Here is a 19,752-nt window from a genome sequence, read left to right as displayed (position 1 = left end):
GAGGTATATATATATTTTTAAAACAGCTTTACAATATTATTAAATGATATGTATACATCACAAGTATTTAACACAACTTTATTTTTAACACAGTAGGTTCGCTATTTGAAGGGATCGCTAATGCGGATCGGAAGTATTACCTAGTAAATATTTACTTCTTTTCATTCATAATATTTGACACTTACGAGCGTTTATACCTGCTGCGCTGGCAACGTTGCATTTTTGTTAGTTTTTCTCGATTATTCCATAAAAAATAATGTAAATTAAAAATGTGGTCGGATAGAACACTTTCTTAATATATAAGTTAATGTGTCTATCCAATAATTTTATTTTCTTTAAAAACCGTTAATAAACATTTGTTCATTTTAAAGAATATAAAAGTCTATCACGAATAATTATTGCAGTAGACACGTTAACTTGTATAATTTTCATTCATTTTTATAGAATAATAGAAATAGAAATATTTTATTCGCTTCTCGCACATTACATAAAACATAATAAAAATACATTAAAAAAATAAAACAATAGTATTAACATAAAAACAAGTATTATAATCGAGAAAAGCTAATAAAAATGAAACGTTGCCAGCTGCTCTTAAATCCTAACAAAAATGATGTTCTAAAATATCATTTTGAGAAGCCTGTCTTTAGCAGTGGAAAGTATTTAGGCTGGGATGATGGTGATAATGATTATCATGATTATGATGATAATGAAGATGAAATCATCTTTTAAACACTCGTAAACAAAGTAGTATACAATCTACACAAGCTAATAAAATAAAACGACACATTTCTATCGAGATAGCACGTGTCTACCGGCAAACAATGACTTCCGTTTCCTTTGCGGTCCCATACAAAGTAATACAAAATAAACAAAAACCAACCTTAAACTAAGCACAATAGAGCCAAATTGAAAAATGCAAAGCAATATTTGAAAATGGAACAGTACGACTGTGATCGTTAGAATATCATGACCTCAGAACGAAAATGTTGTATTCAATGTTCAGAATGAATATAATAAGTATAAACTATATTTCTGTTCAAATATAATTCAAATTACAGCTACCCGAGTCTCCAGATTAAACATTTTGATTTATGGGTTATCACGATACGGCCAGTATCAACCGCAGTAATAACGGAGTAAGTAACGGAATGCCGAGGACCTGGGTTCGATTCCCAGCGCTGGTCTTATTTTTCTGGTTTTTCTGTGCATCTATATTTCAGTTTGTATTTTCGCAGTAATATATTAAAATAAAACAATAATAATAGCTTTATTTACTAAAAAAATAATACAAAAGTATGTAGACATTAAGTAAATAAGATGTCTGGCGGATCCCAAAGTAGGCTCATGCAGATGCAGATCATTTACCTAAGATGCAGGCTCACATCTTAGGTAAATGATCTGCATCTTAAGAGCGTTTACTCGTATACCTGCTGAGCTGGCAACGTTGCATTTTGTTAGTTTTTCTCGATTTTTCCATAAAAATTGAATGAAAATTAAAAATGTGTTCCGATAGAACTCTTCTTAATATATATGTTAACGTGTCTACTCCAATAATTATTCGTGACAGCCTTTTTTTTCTTTAAAAACCATTCATAAACATTTGTTCGATTTTAAAGAATATAAAAGTCTATCACGAATAATTATTGGAGTAGAAACATTAATTAACTTATATATTAGGAAGAGTTCTATGAGACCACATTTTTAATTTTCATTCATTTTTTATGGAATAATCGAGAAAACTAACAAAAATGCAACGTTGCCAGCTCAGCAGGTATAAACGTTCTTAATAACTAAATGAGCCAATGAGGGCTATCGTTTTTTGTCTCACTAGATGGCGCACTGTTGCGTGAGGTTTTTAAGTGTGGCTTTCAAAGTCTGTTATTACGGGCGTGGAAACAAAGTTTAGATTAAAATCATATTTAATACACCTTAAAACCGTACCATATAAATATCGAGCATGCCACAGTGTTGCATAATCCCCGTTTTGTTCGGAAAAAAGGGAGGACAAAGGTTTCCGAAAGACAGAACTGTCTCAAAACACAGACATTCATTGCCCCGGAACGCATATTTACCATAATTAATTTCAGATATTGCAAAATATTCACAAAATTATTCTAATTATAAATAAACCCGCGTAGCTCACCCAAAAACTATGAGATTTGACATTTCGAAGACCTCACGCTACACTAGCGCCTCTAGCGGCGAATTCATTCGCGATAGCCCTCATTGCAAGCAAGACCGTAACGTCAACACCTCACGATACTAACGCCATCTAGCGATATTTCGCATGTCTTTAAGCCCTCATTATGATCGTTTTCACCACTCTTTCTGTCGCACTCTGTAGGTTAAAGGTAGAAAGAGATAGTCCGCGAGTTAGGCAGCTTTATGAGAAACAATTATATAAACGAATCTTTTTATAAATAAATAAAATTAAATTAAGTATAGCTACATTATTTTATAACTAATCACTATTATAAATAGCACACGGCAATATGTACTTAAAGTAAACTTTATCACTGCAGCATAAGGTTGTATTCACAGTAATCGGTAAAGCCACGTGCGTGCTCGATATTGGAATACTAACGCAAACTTCAGCGTCCGCGTTACGTTTCGGTTTGCGTTAGGGAATTGCGTGTATTTGTTTTTAATTCGCGTTTCCGGTTTACGTTTGGGTTTTGGTTTGCGTTTTGTTTCTTGGGTCAAACAGTTTATTTGTAGCTTTGGTCTGGAAAGTGTTGAATGCCATGCTGTCATTTTATCGGTTTTTTTTCGCGTATTCATTGCGTGCATATCCTTTTTTTATTCGCAAAAGTAGGGCTGTTATAAGTTTGACACCAATGTCTGTCTGTTTGTCTGTGGCATCATAGCTCTCAAAAAGATGGATCAATTTCCATGCGGTTTTATTTCGTGAAAGCGAGCTTCCTTTAAAGTCAAAGTCAAAATATCTTTATTTAATAAAATTTAGGCTATGACAAGCACTTATGAATGTCAAAAAAACTACTACCACCGGTTCGGAAAAACTTCTGTTGAAAGGAATCCGCCAAGAAACTCAACGAGGTATAATTTTGGCTCTTTCTTAGCTATGATTGATAAAAAACAGTTAATCCGTTTTTGAGACATTGAACTTTGAAATTACAACATTCCCCAATGTTTAAACGGTTTAAATATTTACATAATTATTTAACCACTTTGTAATTAGTGTAATTCGTTAATTATCATTAAGATTTTTGTCTACTGAACAGACGTCATAGAAATTTCATTTCAGACACACCCTGTATTCAAACTACAGTTTATATAAAAACCTAATGGTTGTTTTACACCATTACTTAATGGTCTCGTAATTACAATTAGAGTAGCCTCAAGGTCATCATAATACAAACAACAATGACACAAACCTACAACGATGATCGTTCTAATTTGATTTCTATTCCATCGTCACAACGTCGGTATTCGAAGCGTCATTTCATTTGCTTAATGTATGTATTTGATTATAACAGACGTCATAAAATAAATGAAGCAACACAGCTGAACTTACTATAGGGACGTAACGTAACATAATCGATATATCGATTGATTTATTTGTTTAAGCTAGCTTTATTTGTACAAAGCATGGATGGAGGCTTTTAAAGTGAAACGGGTTTATTTTACTGAATACACAAGAGTATGAATTGCTTGTATTAAAAAAAGTAGACTAAAGATTTAGTTATCACAGCATAACGTATTATTATGTCAGTTTTTGTTTTCTGCCAACGTTTTTCTGATCCGGTTTTACCAGTTATATATCATTTCTATCTCAGACTCAATTTTAATTAGCTGTTGCCGACGACTTTATTCTGCGATTTATTTATTTATCGCGCGTCTGCAGGAACTATAAAATTTTCTGGGATAAAAACTATTCCATGTCCTTTCCAGAGCCTCAGCCCATCTTCTCATCAAATTTTTAACATACATTTTTAAATAAAAAGTAATGCTCTGGTGCATGCGAACTGAAACAACCGTTTCTTCCTGATTAGATACAAATGATGATGCTATTGGAACAACGCTCTTTGTTCTTTAACCGATGTTACTGATAAAGTCTGCTACCTAAAGATAAGATAAAAGATGAGTCATAATCTCAATGCTCGATAGAAAGATGACCCAAATGAACGCAGGTGACTTGAGTTCATTGGACAGTGACTTCGGTTCAGTATAGCAAATTCAGTGAATCTCAAATACTTAAGTAAATTTTGAGAATAATATTGCTTTTGATTGAAATGTATTAAAAAAGGGTCATTATCATCATCGGCCTATCTTAGTCCACTGCTGGACATAGGACTCTCCAACTGCACCCCACTGAGCACGATCCTCGGCCACTCACATCCAGTTCTTGCCAGCCACCTTGCGAAGATCATCGCTCCACCTAGTCTGAGGGCGTCCCACGCGACGGTCAAAGCAAATGGGTCATCTGGTGTTAAATGAATGACTATGATCATCGTAGACAGCTGCAACGATAAAAAGACTGCAGGTGCACGTGCTAGCGTAGTAATAAAATGGCTCTTGCTCTTGCTGGAACAGAAAAACACTCACCGATTATGATATGAAAACGATTGAAACGGGCTTTACCATGAGATTGTACCCGCGAAAGGGACGGAAGAGATTTCTCCAACAGCAAGAACATCGATAATAAAGCTGAGCGCTGTTACATCACTAGCGATTGCAATTTGGTCCCATACGGTGCCGCGATGAGGTCGATATATCGCTTCATTGGACTGCATGTGTTCCGATGAAGTCTAGGGCTGCCACAGTTTTAAACAACGTGTTATTTTTGACTTCCGTTAATTTTAAAGTAACATTCAACAAGCCTAAGACAGTAGTGGCTTAACTTATGCTGTTTAAAAGATAATCAAAAATTAAGATTATTAATATTGCGCAGTAAAACAGTGAAACAGTGAAATTGGTTTTTGGAGTATTTTTGTATTTTACATTTCAACTCCAAATCTTGTTACTTTTACGATCATTCCGTAAAATCCATATCGAAAATCCAAACTGAAACATAGACACGGGTTCGATTCCCAGCGCTGGTCTCTTTTTTCTGGTTTTTCTGTGCATCTATGTTTCAGTTTGGATTTTCGATAGTGTAAATGTTCTTAATTTATGAAGCTTTTTTGAAGTCTGTAACTAAAACGTTTTTAATTCATACCATGACATGTTTAGCAAAAGAAAGTTAAAAAAGTGAGTTTTACAGGTTGCGAATTTTATAATTTGACCTTTAAAAGTGACTAACTCATTATCTGTAAAAAAAAAAAAATTTGTCTAATTTTTTTTTTGTATTATAAGTTAGTATTAATATTAATTTCCAATGAACAAAGGGCGTCTACCAAAGTTAACGGAAATCAAGAAAACACCACATATAAAAATACTTGCTATGTAGCATATTATTTGTTATTAATTCTAATGTAATTTACAAAAGGCAAAATGCAATTTATTTTTATATTTACAAGGAAGTTGCTTAAGAAAATGCAGGATATTTTAATGGTATATACTGGATATAAATAATATGCATATGGATTTACCTGCAACTATAGGCCGAACAAAACGTTTTAATCTATTTTATTTATTTAACACTAATTTATAACAAAACAAGGTAAAACTTAAAGCAATTAAAAATATTTTAAAATAAACAAGTAAAACAAATTTGAAACAAAACGGTTAATTGAAAATATATGCGATTTTCAAGGATATAGAATAAAGTGTTTTTTATAAAAAAAAAACCATTTAGTCCATCTGTCGGACTCTATCAGTAAGATTATCAGAAAATATTGGACAAGTATTTTTTATTCTCAAAGAAACAAAAAAATGACAAAAATGGAACGCGTCAAAGTTCGTAATTGTGGGCCCGTGACGCTTGTTAGCACGGTGTGACTGCACGCGGAATTTTAAATATATCTTCATACATTTTTGTTTAATGAGGGTTTTCCGACAGGCGAAATATCGCTAGATGGCGTTAGTGTCGTGAAGTCCGTTTGACGTTTCAGTCTTGCTTGCGATTGGCTCATTTAGTTATTTATTGAATCACAAGCGTGACAGAAATGTCAAATGGACCTCTATTTTGCTTGTCGGAAAACCCTCATTTGTAAAGAATATTTTCTGATAATCTAACAGACGGACTTTTTTTTTAAGAAAGTTAAGACAACTTTAATAAAAGCTGTATAGACCATTGCCGCTTGTAATTATTGCTACCACGACCTTTTAGTTGTTATTTCTGTACTGGCAACCCTGATTTCCTCTCCGGAGCTCACAGCATCCGCTGTTTTATTTGTTTTAGCGGGTGTTTATCGCGAACTGTTTCACATTTCATTGCTTCTGCCTCCGTTTTATGGAGCCTAAAGTACTCTGTAACCAGCTAAGTATAACTTTAGCCAGCTTAGTATACAGCCAGTAAGATTGAATAACTTTTACTAAGACGGCATCTCGATAATTATAGTTTGGCGGGGTCTTAGGTTTAGAGAAAAAATGGTACGGCAATTTGCTTTGCGGACGACTTAGAGAGGGCACTGTTGTGCCCTCAGATAGTCAGATTGAGAACCTCTTCTTTTTTTAAATCCGTGAATAAGAATTAACTTAAATTGAAAAATAGAACTAAGCCTTCTTAACGAGATGGCAATGTCGTTAAAAATCCCGCCGGAACTGGGTCAGGCCACGTCACTGGCAACCTCGGGCAAATGGCTTTTCCGATTGCACTGCCCGGAGCGTTCCATTTTCGAACCGGGATTAGGGTTCACGCGGTGAAACGATTGTAGATAAAAGGTTTTAGTAATTAGCTTTTTTCTTTATGCCCCACTGCTGACCACAGGCCAGAATAAGGGAACTTGGGCTATAGTTCTCACGTTGATCCAATGCAAAATGGAAACTTCACACACAGTTTAATAAACGAAGTATTGATTTTGCAGTTTTGATCATAATATTCTGCTTAGAATTTATTTTGAATTTAATGCAAATTGCAACTGCACAAGTTTTTAAACTATTATTTGATATCCTGGTTTCTGACAACCCTAATGCTCATGCACTTTCCTTCCCACTTGTATTTTCAGCCTCAAATTTGGAACAGAGTGTTGCTTGAATTTTATTTATTTCCCAATAAAAATGTTGTACCTAAATTCTCGCCAGCCAGCAACGTAAGTCGCTATAAAATATTTTTATGACAGTGGCTGACATATAAAATGAAAATCGATGAATTGAATTTGGATTAAGTAAATGATAAGTTTTTCTAGTTTTTAATAATTATAATTGAAATCATCTTGCCATTGCGTTTTCGCGTGGTAATATCTCATTAACACAAACGTAAGTGGCCAGTTTGAAGTTTTTTTCTGACTCAGACAGATGTCCATATTTGGAAAAAAAAACCAGCGAAATACTAGTTCCACTAGCGCCGTGTATGGAAACAGATCTACCTCCAGTGATTTCCAACTAGGTATGTATACGAGCCTTATTTGATTCTCCATTTACACAAGTTGATCAGTACAACCAATGTCATCGGCATGATTCATGATTCAATGATAATGAATAAATGACTCAAGCTGAGTGCACTGCTGATTTTGATGATTACATCAGTGCTGATAAATAATGCGGCTTCCGACCTTTTAATTTGCGAATTAGCGTTTTTGCCAGTAGTTGATTAGACCACGAAAATAACCTGAGCAACTTAGAAATGCTGCCGCCGTTGTTAGGTAGTCAAAATGTAATATATATCTAAAAAAAACGACTGAATCGATATGAAACTTAGCCAAGAAACATCTCGATTAAATTAGGTTTCGACTTTAAAAAACCTTATTCTTAAAAATTATAGAACTTGCATATTCTAGTTGGGAACTATAGTTCCTCAGCGAATTTGAAATGACAGCATTTGAAATCTATAGGGATGTGTTGTTGTTAGTATAAAAAGACAATTATTTTAATTCTAAAAACAAACAAGTACAGAAAAACATCTGAAGCAATAAAAGTATTAGCATTCTGAAAAAAATAAGCTCCGACTAAATCCACAACGTCGAAAGCCACAATCTTCTTTCGCGCTAAAGCAATCCCTAATCCTAGGTAGTTGGGTTGAAAATTAAAAGTGGTGAAATAGGTTTGTTCCCTTCTGTACCAACTGATCCAATTGTTCAGTTTGTTACGCATAAAGAATTCTGCGCCATATCCATTCGCTTTCGGGAGACATGCCAAATGAAATTACGACACGAAACACCTTTGCAATGAATAATGAAAACAAAAATTCGCCACTGGGAAATTATATTTTCGAAATAAAAGAGAATGCCTGACATGGAAAGGTTTTTGTCCCTTCCCTATCTATAACTGGTACAGAAAAATAGAGACGCATGGTAAAATAAAGCAACATGATAACTTGTACAACCTATTAATTATTTTACACTGATTTCGTATCAGTGCTTTATCAGTTTCTTTTTCTAAGGTTTTAACAGTAGGTGCAAGTACCTAAACCTAGCTACTTGACTACTACTATCGATGTAAAAGTAATGCTTGTCATTACCAGTTCAATATAGAATTATTTCTCCACAGTGCAGTTTAAGAGGATCTTTCTTGTTTTTCCAACATGCTACAACTTGCAAGTGTCTTTAAAAGGAGTGCCACGCACCACAGTCCCAAGTAGGTGACCATCCATGGGCGCAGTGATCCCTCACTCAGGTGAGCCATCTCACCTGATACCGCAGGCTCTTTTTTCGGCTTTAGCATAAAAAAGCATCCGCAAACTCTTCAAATATTAATCTCTCCACGCGTTAAATTGAAGCCATTACAACCCATCGCTTCAAATCTTGCACCCTTACTTTTCCCGATCCAACCATCCGTCTTCATCCTGCCGGATCGACCCCGACGGCGTCGTTCCGGCAGCCGACCGCAATACATCTGCCTCCATAACCTGCCGGCCTTAATATATTGGATGTCTCTGGAGAACAGTAGGTCAAGGGAGAAGAGCTAGCGGGAACGTACCTTTATGCACATATGTTTGAAAAAGCGACGGCAAACGTACCTAATAGTACAGTCACCATCACCAATATCCGACAATAAGCGTGCATAAATATTCTGATACGACTTTATTTCTAGAGCCGGTATGACGTGTCAGATATTTTTGCGCGCTCCGTTGTGGCAGATATTAATGCAGGTAACTGTACCGGCCAAGTACGAACCAGACTTAATCAGGGTGATTTGGGAAACGTAAGCAGAACTAACCCTACACCCTCAGTAATTGCTAATAGATTGTTCACAATCACATTTCAGTAAAACCGCCACACTTTTAAATACAGAGTGACCAAGCACTTGTTAAAAAAAATACTTTTTCACTTCTCATGCTCGTAAAGTTGGTATTTATGCTGGATCAAGCGATATAAAATTTATTTTAATGCTCTAGTGCATAAAGTAAAATCTTCGTCTAAGCCCAAGGTAATTAGATATCAACAGCCACAAACAAAAAGTTTCAATATATATTTTTAATAATTTTTATTAAATGAAAAACTAAAAATCAATCAAATAAATCAATAAAACTAAACATTTATAATTATATGGCAATACATGAAAAATAAAAGGTACCTAGCCAGTGAACAATTGTTTCCACTGTTGCTATTTCATTTCCTAGCAATCTAAGTGAAAAGCAGAGTGTAAAACTCAAGCATTAAACCCATTTTCCCCTCGACGTGTCTATCCACCCTCGCCGTACCGGGTGGCTAGATAAACACCTCGGGTAAAATGGCACGTTTTATTCTCTCGTTGTATAATCTACTATTTATTTGCAACATTTTAAAAAATAAGTTTATGTCACTAATAATGGTACGATAGTCGATATAGAAGCCTTAACTGAATCCGGTAGTACTCGTATTAGTCCTGCTTACGTCTCAAGAATCAACTTTTATACGAAAAGTCCTACTTTTTTTCTGATCAAGGTGTCATTATTTTCTATTTGGCCAGTGACTTAAACCTTCAAACAAACCTATAATAGGCAAAGCCGTTAATTGAGCTACGACCGACCTTTATGGCCTTGATAAGGTCCATTCAAGGTTCGAAGGCGCGGCCATATCAAATGGACCATTACAATTGGTATTCAATTGTTTGATTCGACCCGATTCTGTAAGTGGTGTTCCATATGTGGCACAATGCTGAACCTAATCGTGCGTGATGTGGAATTTTCATTAAGTAGTTGTTTATTTTGAATTTAATCGATTATGGCCACGGAGATTGCTGCCGGTTTGATTCTTTGTGAGTCTGCAAAAGAAATTGCGCAGACCAACGTCAACCATAATATATAACCGACTAACTCGCTCGAGTTAACCGTTAACCCAGGTTAAGTAGTACCAAAATTTATGAAACTGTCATCATCAACAATTAAACTTTTTAACCCTTGATCATGAGGCTGACATAGTCACACTAAAGCCTCGTTAAAATATTAGATTAAAAAAAACCCTAGATCGCACAAACGGTCCCAAGTGGATCATTTCAAAGTACTTAATTTTCTTGTGTGTACAAATATTTAAAATATCATTGTATTTCCGGTTTATCATTGAATTTTTTGCAAATTATTATGAGGACAGAATCTGCTTTTAATTATCTTTGAGATCACTCAAAAACAGCTTTGAGGTCGCTAAAATACCTATTTTATTTAGTTTTTAGGCTGTATGGCCTTATGCCAAGTCGCATGGTTATTACTTACAGAAGGGCGGCAAAATTCCCCATTTTCCTTCCATTTCGGAAGCCTCATAACATATTCATTTACTCAAGCTCATGAGGCCAGACACGAACAGAAGTGACAGCTGCTTGGGAATTCAATTGGAAAAGGCGTACAAAATTCAATAGTTTGTATTTGGTAAAACATTTTGGGTCATGCGGGGGAAAAAATTGTATTTTCTTTTAAGTTACGTTAGTTTTTTCAGGGGTTTGTTTAGGGTAGGCTTCCATTGTAGCGCAGCGAAGATTGGAAAACCCATATTAAATGATATTGTAACGGATAACTCACGTCTATCTCGGGCTATTTCGTAGCCCTTCTTCTAACTCGGTTTAAGACGTGAGTTATCCGTTACAATATCACTTAATATGAGTGAGTCTCACGGTACTTTCATGTTCATAATTGGAAAACCCATTAAACTGATTATTTAGGGCCATTATAGACTCATCAGTAATGCCCACTGCCGACTGCCCATACATTTTCTATTGCTACTTTAAGAAGAGTAAAAGTAAAATTTAAAATTAAACTCTTTACGTGCTTTTTGCACATGGTGCACTCGAAATCAAAGATATCTTTAAACTCCTTGTCGCTGTCACTTTAAAGATTTTATGCAAAATTTTAATACGAAGTGACAGCGACAAGGTAAAGTTAACATGTTTTACATACGAGTATAATTTATAAGAACTACGAATTTACATTCGAGATTACACTGGTCCCTGCTCTATGCTAATCCTGTGTAAAGATAATCTTTACATCTCCTGTAAATTGGCCATCAGCTCAAAATGCATGCAATTCATACAATAGTCGAAGTACCATCAGCCAAATATGTGGTCTACCACCCTAAAGTAGATATTCGTTTGCAAGTCATAAAATAATAATGCCAATAGACGTGTCTGTCAACTTGAAAGTTCGACTTTAGCGGCATTTTCATTTGATAGGCACTTATAAAATTGATAGACCACTTATTTGGCTGATGGTACGTACCGTACATCTCAAAGAGCTTGAGATCTTTCTCTATAGAGGGTAAGGTGAGAGACGCCCCCATAATTCCAACTTGACGTTTTGTTCCCGCTGGGATTGCCAAATAGGTCAGCACATTTGTTGTCCCAACATATCTGTTTCTGTTATTGAAATTTAAACTTTTGTATTACGTATTAGAGATTTTTATCCGGTTTCTTGGCGAGATACCAAATGGCTGCATGTTTGCGAATGCGCTTCGATTTTTGCGAATTTGACTTTGTTATCTAAGCCATAGTAGCTTTGGCAACTTTATGAAAGTGAGTTGCATTGTGGGCGCCTTGCCAGCGGTCAAGGTGCAAAGAAAATAAAGCAATTAGCTTATATGTATTTACAAAATTCAGTTATATAACATCGGTTTCAATTAAGCATACTTAAAAACAAACATTTTTTTTCTAAATGACTTTGACCCAAACGAAGTGCGTGAACTCACATCTTTAAAAACAACACTGGCTGAAATCATTTTTAAAAATAAACACGCATTCGAACGCGTGTGATTTAAAAAAATACAGGCAAATTTAAATTCAGATCGTTTAAAATGGCGTGTTTTAAAGAACTATTTTACATTTTGGCATGGTTTTGTAAAATTTGTATGCGTCCTGCATTTTATCTGTAGTATACATACAAGCATGACATACAAAGTAGGTAGGTACCGGAATAGTTATTTTACATTAAATAAGATAAAGTAAGAACTCTTGATTTCAAATAATTTTTAATATCTTTTCAATACGATACGAAACGTACCAACAACGACACTAAAAAGAGGTATTACATTACAACTACATGTATGCATTTGGTAAACACTATCAACCACCATACATTTAATTAAAGGTGCGACCACACCGCTGCTTAAAATACGGAATCGCAGTGACGTGCCGTAAACGTCAGGACTTTACCAAACAAAAGTCGCACCGTTTGCGTATTTTAAGCAGCGGTGTGGAAAGCATGCAAAAAAACGGTGCGCATACGATGCGTCACTGCGATTCCGTGCCGTCACCGTTTTTTAAGCAGCGGTTTGGTCGCACCTTAAGATTAAATTAATTAATTTGATACATACTAACCTTGCCAAGGACTTTGTCTGCGCAGTATTCATTTATCGCTATCCCGCAGGAAATATGTAATTTTCCAGGATAAAAAATATTTGGAGTGCCATATTCAAAATTTCAAATCCGTTGGCCCTTTTTGCGTGGTGGAGTAACAAAATTCCCAACTCCAAATTCTCACGTTTGTAAAATTATTTAGACAACTACCTACTTATTAGAGATAAGTAGACATGTCCTCGTTGCAGAATACTCTTTGCCGTAGAAATTTGGTAAAATCATTCTTAGAATTAGAATGATAATAAGAATAAAAAGAATCTTATTCCTCAGAGCCCTTGCACACTGCGTTTTTTAAGCGCGTCGACGATTCGATGCGCGTTTTTAAAACTCATAGAGCAGCCGTACAACTCACGTGCGTATGGCGTTTGTATCGACGGCGTGTTTAAAAAGCACGGTGTGCAAAGGTCCGTATAGCGAATTCGTCAAAAATATTTTACTCTAGGTCCAAAACTTTGTACTGGACGTTGATGAATCGGACGGCTTTAGCACCCGCTACAGGTAATTGACATCTCTGAATACAACATTAAGTCATGATGAAATGAGTGCAATAATCTCGTTTCTGCCTGACTACTGCAACTTGACACGGTATATGGAATCCGGAAAGACTAGTAACGTGTAACTGACACTTGCCTGGAAATAGGTACATAATATAATAAAGTAGGTGTGCACATGTAAGTAAATGTCTTTAACAGTGTAATAACAGTGGCGACTATCCTGGCGGGACCATCAGAATTGCACTATCAGATGTATTGTCTCCGGGATTTACAAGTACCTATGCCAAATTTTACGTCAATCCGTCCGTTGGAAGTGAATCAAAATTAGCTTGCAATATTTTACCCAAAAACGTGCAGGAAAAACTAAATAAAAGTTAGTAAAAATATTTTTATTAATATAACATACCTAATACAATACAAATACTTTTCAATAAATTAAATGTGTTCAGATTAAAACGCAAACATATTTTTGATTCCACTTTACTTGGTAACGTCAATTCTGTTCAGCCAGCCAAGTCTTTTTCGTTCTTACCCGATCTCAGTTAATATCTATTGTTTGTTGTAAATTAGATAACAATTACATGAAATTTTATTAGGTTAAAAAAAGCCTGGCATCCAGAACAAACAAGCGATCACACGCCCTATCTCATTAATTAAAAACTTACGCTGGATTTCAAATAAAGAACGCAAGAAAAAGTAATTAGCCATTAGCAACTGCCAGTGTAGGTTGAGCTATTACAAAAGACAAAACGTTTTGAGTTGCTTTGGAGAGAGGGCTCAAGTTATACCGGTGGTATACAACGATATATGTGACATTTAGGTTGGCGCGTGCCAGCCAGGTGCAATTTTAATTGCTTAGTTAGAGGTTAGGTTCGTTGTAGGCGGTTATAGAAAACAGACTAACGATTCACATGTCAAAGTTTATAAGGATATAGACATAAAGTCTGTTTTAAGTACGTTGTGTGTTGCCAGTGTGTTTTAAGTGAAAGGTTATTATTGTTTAGCCGTTACAAGGGGCATGTTCTTGTAATTATTTGTAGAAAAAAACAATTGACGTAGAAATAAAGGCTTGGACTAATAATTTAAGGATTTAAGCGAATTGTAATTTAATTTCATTTTTTTCTTGTAGGTAGAGTAAGTAAAATAATTAACTAATTTATAGATTGATTCAACGTGATACGCCTTTTTACAGTCGAGAAAACTGAATAGGTAGAGTGCCAAGGTGAGTCCTTTTCATAATCAATTTTGCCATTATTTCTTTGGCAGATGTACTCATATAGAAAATGGAATGTCAATATGACATCAGCATGCAGCAGCACAAAGGTTCCTGCCTGATACGCGATTCAGTTTCTTTGAATGACTTCCCCACTTGACTGTAGTATGAACTGAGCCACACACACAATCTCCCATTGATCATCATCATCATGTCAGCCGAAAGACGTCCACTGCTGGACATAGGCCTCCCCCAAGGCTCTCCACTCAGACCGGTCTTGTGCTTTCCACATCCACCGCGATCTCGCGATCTTATCTAGGTCGTCGCTCCATCTTGTTGGAGGCCTACCGACAGCTCGTCTCCCGGTCCGCGGACGCCATTCGAGAACCTTCTGACCCCATCGGCCATCAGTCCTGCGAGCAATGTGCCCCGCCCACTACCACTTCAGTTTCGCAATTCTTCGGGCTATCCCATCCTCCCATTATGTGTCATAAAATGCAATATTAGTCATAATGCGTGATCGATGGCGTGTAGAGTTGGCTCCCCAGCGAGAGACCGCTCTATCTGAGGCTGAATCTTCATATTAGTTGATCCAGTTCTAGGACGTCTTATCTGGTCGATAAATATATCTAGCGTAAAAAAAATATGAAAAATGTAGCAGGCGCTGCGCGTCTTTATTTAAAAAAAAGTTGTGCCACCCGAACGCCTTTTGGCAGCTCGGTCGTTGACCGTCTGCCCTCTAATCAGTTGCACCCAATTACATTATGCCACCCTAATCACTGATTACTTGGCTTTAATTAATTACTGTGAGTGGCGCGGGACACCTTGATTGTTAGGTACACTTAATTATAGCACTTTTATTTATTTAGCGATTTTCAATACGTACAATTTGGTATGGAAATGTAGTTTGGATGAAAATACAAGTATATAACAAAGTACAGACAGCAAAAAAACCTGTAAGTGGATATGAAAAATGAAATTTTTGACAAAAATAAATTACATTATTATAATTACACCACAAATGTTAAAGGCAAATTTTAATAGGTACCTCATAGACATGGTTTGTAATGTACCTACTATTTTATTAAAATTCTAGTATGACGGTTAGTGAATATTAGAAAAGTGGATTAAAGTAAGCAAAAAAAAAATAGAAAACTTAATCACGGAAAGAGAACAGTTCAGCACAAAATCAGAACATTAGTAATAAGATTTAAGTATTCATTTTCCTTCTCCATAGCTACTCGTATATGTATGGAATGCGGTTCACTAGTAACAGCTTCCTTCCCACGGGAATGGACTAAATGCGAGTGTAAACAATAAACCATATGTGACCTAGTGCACTAACGCTAAACTATCGTTATAAAAACATAACCCTCTTTGGAGCAGTCTGGTAAAAACATAGTATTATAAACAGTTTAACCAGTTATAACCAGTTTATAAGAAAGGACCGACTCTACATTATAAACGCGAAAGTTTGTATGGATGTGTGTAGATCCATATGTGTAACAAACATCTTTAACACAAAAACTACTGAACTTAATGAAACTTTACAATAATAGAGCTCGCACATCAGTTTAACACTATATACCATATAATATTATAAAGATATTTTGTAAATTAGCCAAAGCATAATAATAAGTGTCATGTAAGTCGTATATAATCTCCCATTTGAGTCATTCTGGCCTGCGATGCAAAAACCTAGTTACATAAAAAAGCCCGCGACAGCATTATTTCTGTCTGTGATGTGTTAGTCATTTAATTATTTGTTAAAAAGGTAGATCAAAAGTAGTAAAGTCATTATGATTAAGTACGTATTTTGTACATTTTTATCTTAGGACTCTTTGTCGTTACGCGGATATAAGGTAAAAATTTACATAAGCATTCTGCGCAGTTTACTCTTTGATTTTACTGAAAAAGAGTTTGCAAATCAATGAAGAACTTAATGTACTTTTTTTAGCGGTGATACTACGATTTTCAAAAATGGACTCTTTGCAAGGGACTATTTAATTTAAGCCCCTTTCTGCATTACGAGTACTTTGTAACACCGAGTAATAATTGCCTAACGAGGAAACAAAAACTGTCATTGCAGCATTACGTGATATTACGTTTAGATTTTCGTGCAATGAATAATGTATACGATTTCTAAGCAGCAGTTGATGACAAAAATCACGGATTTTCTCCTTGAGTGCAGTGATTATGGAAAAACAAAGTTAACTCGTCCATCGACATTGTCGCTATCGTCTATCGAGAAAGATGAAATTTGTTAGGAGATTATTAGTTCTGAAATTGGCCACCGGTCGAGATAAGTTTGATTTTGTGGCGTTGCTTGATTATGATTAGAAACGGGGTCGGTTTGATCCAAAGCGTTTACGATCATCAAATCGTCATCGTGAGTTGCACAGGTTTGCACCAGATGATGAGGTTTGCGTGATGGACGAGAAGATGATTGTAGAGACTCTGTAGAGATGATGAATTTGGAGTTTGAAACTGGGTTGCGCGCTTTACCAATACAACTATACACCAACCCGAACTGTTGACATTATAAAGCCTAAGGACGATGTATACATATATTTGTTGCTATGGCTGTACAGATATTTACCTATGCACTCGATCATACTTGCATTGTCATTCAAACTACACATATCCGTACCAAGTTTCAAGTCGATGCCATAAGCCGTGGAAGAGTTCCGCCCTGCGGAGACAATCCTGGCCGGACCACTAGAATTTCGCTGTCAAATAGTTATACTGTCATCGGACTTGGAGTATGCTTAATTTGAAGCTCAAAGCTGGTATCCCAAGATTTTGAAACTACAACTTACGGACATAGTTACTTTAATTACTTACCCATACTTACCTAAACTCTTGTAACCTAAAACCAAGTTACTTACATTACGAACGAACGTTGTAGGTCACATAAAAGCTGGTTAAAAATTATCATCATCATCATATCAGCCTTAGCACGTCCAATGTTGGACTGCCTCCCATAGACCTCCAGTTGCCTCGGTCGGAAGCGGCTTGCATCCACCGTAAACCCGCGACTTTAACTTGGTTAAAATTACTCTTTGAAATTCATATAAATCTGGTCATCAAATAAAACGTGCCTAAGCTTATTCATACGCTGACAGTAAATATGGTAATCACAGAATCTACTTAAATCTACGCAGGTCGTCGCAAAACTGCGCACAATCAGTGAATTACCATATTGTTAAAAATCAAGTTTCAACGAACACTTCATCTCAGTATAAGAGAAACCTTTATTTAAAATGCTAAAGATATTTGCATAGTCAAAGACCTCAAATACAGTCGCGTGAAAATGTCAAAAGTTTTGGACAAAAAACGTCATCACACAATGATTTCCTTAATGACAGCGGACAATGGTTCATAATCATTATAATCACGCCCATTCATGTCTATCGTGAATGACTTCGGGACGATGATGTCATAGCATAAATAATACAATATATCGTTAAAACAGGCGAGGATGAAATCGTGCCAAATATGTTTTAAATCATATACCAAAACGTAGCTAGTTAGTTAGAAGGTGGAAGAGACTTTGTACTACTTTCTGTGTCAGTACACAACATTTGCATTTTACATTTACTTAAGCAATAAAGATTTTACACACTTTTTAATTTGTATTAGTTTCTGTATCTAAATAGTCGTCTAGAGGATGTCACTTTTAAGGGATAACAGCCTATTAACAGCCATTCCTTCTGTCTTTATTCTTGTTAATTCACCGACTAATTTTTGGTGTTCTATTAAGATTATTGGCATTGTACCTATCATATTTCTTTAGGGTTCATTGGTTTCTACTAATTTACTTTTCTATGTTGCGCTCTGTCTAAAGCTTTTCGCGTCTAGATTTTTCTAAGCGCATCTCCAATTCATTCAATAGCATTAACACTTTCAAGAAATTTCTAAACACAAACTACCATGTAATTTGTATGAAATCGGTTAATTCTAAAATCAGTCGTAACAGTCTTTTATAACTTGTGCATCTATGCAAAATAAATCAGCACTTACTCATTTCAAAAGCTTCGTTATTATAGGTTATGGGCCCGGAAAGTTTGCGTTAACTTAAGACTTTCTTTTGATGTGTACCGGGAAACGGCGGTAGGCCCGGTTTAGTATTCCGAACATAACTTCCCGGATATATCCATATGTATCTGATAGTTACTTATTGTGCTGCCAATTGAATATTTGTTTGATTGTTAGAAAAATCACAAATGTAATGATGTTACGGTAAAATAGGTATGTATTTAGGTATTTTTTGAAAAAGGATAGTATTACTGCCCTAGATAAAATGAAAAAAAAAAACGGTTTTTAGATTAAAATGAACAGTTTCTACTACTGTAAGGAAGGATAACTTTAGACGCAATAGAAAAAAAAACTTAATAAAACTGCATACGCTACCACTCACCGGACTTCCGTTTCTCATTGACAAGCACAAGCGACTTGGTCCTCTTGACCCTTAACGACCGCCTCCTAATGGACCTCATCAGAGCCTCAGGCATCCGGGAGAACCTCGGAGAGTCCACCCTCTTCTCGGGCATAAAAAAATTCTTTACCGCCAACATCTTTATCGTCCCCAAGCCAATCAAAAAAACATAGCGCTTATCGCGTTCCTAAAAAAACGATCGTCACTTATTTCCAATTCGGAAAACGTTCAAATTTTATTCAATCCTGATTGTCACTTGTCACACATTCCAGATTTTCAGATTGTCACTTGTTTTGAAAACGAACTCTCCCGATCGTCTTTTGTTTCAGTTCACACGCCCGCTCCCATGCTTTCTCTAGTCAACAATTCCGTATTGACTAAAAGAAACACTGGTTGGGTGAAATAATTAGCTCACTCATTTAACACGTTCACTGCATAAGCTCACTCTTTTCACGCGTTATTGCCATTGTGGGGTTGCGATTGACCCGCGGAGCTGGCAACGTCTATCGCCGAGCGATACTCGGCACGTACTGAGTTGCCCCCTGCCTTTGGCGCACGGCGCGGCGGGGTTGCCCTTGATATCACAAATTATCTACGTTATCACCTTACTTTAATGTTATGGTGACAATTTGATTACTGGCAGGTAAAGTTTTAGGTAATGGAGCAGTTTTATTGCGACGCATTTGTTCTATACTTGTTTTTGATGCTCCTGCATTTTGCGTCTATTTGCGCCTAACTCTAGGTTTTACAGCTCTACATTTTGTCGTATACACACAAGGAAATAT

At 36.0% G+C, this 19,752-nt stretch overlaps 1 protein-coding gene across 1 annotated transcript in view; it reads right to left on the bottom strand.

Annotated features, from left to right (window-relative positions):
- The window catches only part of LOC141427271 (centaurin-gamma-1A-like), a 72,878-nt gene extending 53,394 nt beyond the window's left edge, over positions 1-19,484 (bottom strand). Inside the window, exon 1 of the mRNA XM_074086557.1 lies at positions 18,950-19,484. Within this exon, the coding sequence (XP_073942658.1) occupies positions 18,950-19,106 (157 nt within the window). The 5' untranslated portion in view covers positions 19,107-19,484. The remainder of the gene's footprint in view (positions 1-18,949) is intronic.
- Positions 19,485-19,752: the final 268 nt, after the last annotated feature.

Source organism: Choristoneura fumiferana, chromosome 4, assembly GCF_025370935.1.
Source record: "Choristoneura fumiferana chromosome 4, NRCan_CFum_1, whole genome shotgun sequence".
Lineage (NCBI taxonomy): Eukaryota > Metazoa > Arthropoda > Insecta > Lepidoptera > Tortricidae > Choristoneura > Choristoneura fumiferana.
Note: the sequence above shows the minus strand (reverse complement) of the source record. Positions and strands in the feature narration are given on the sequence as shown.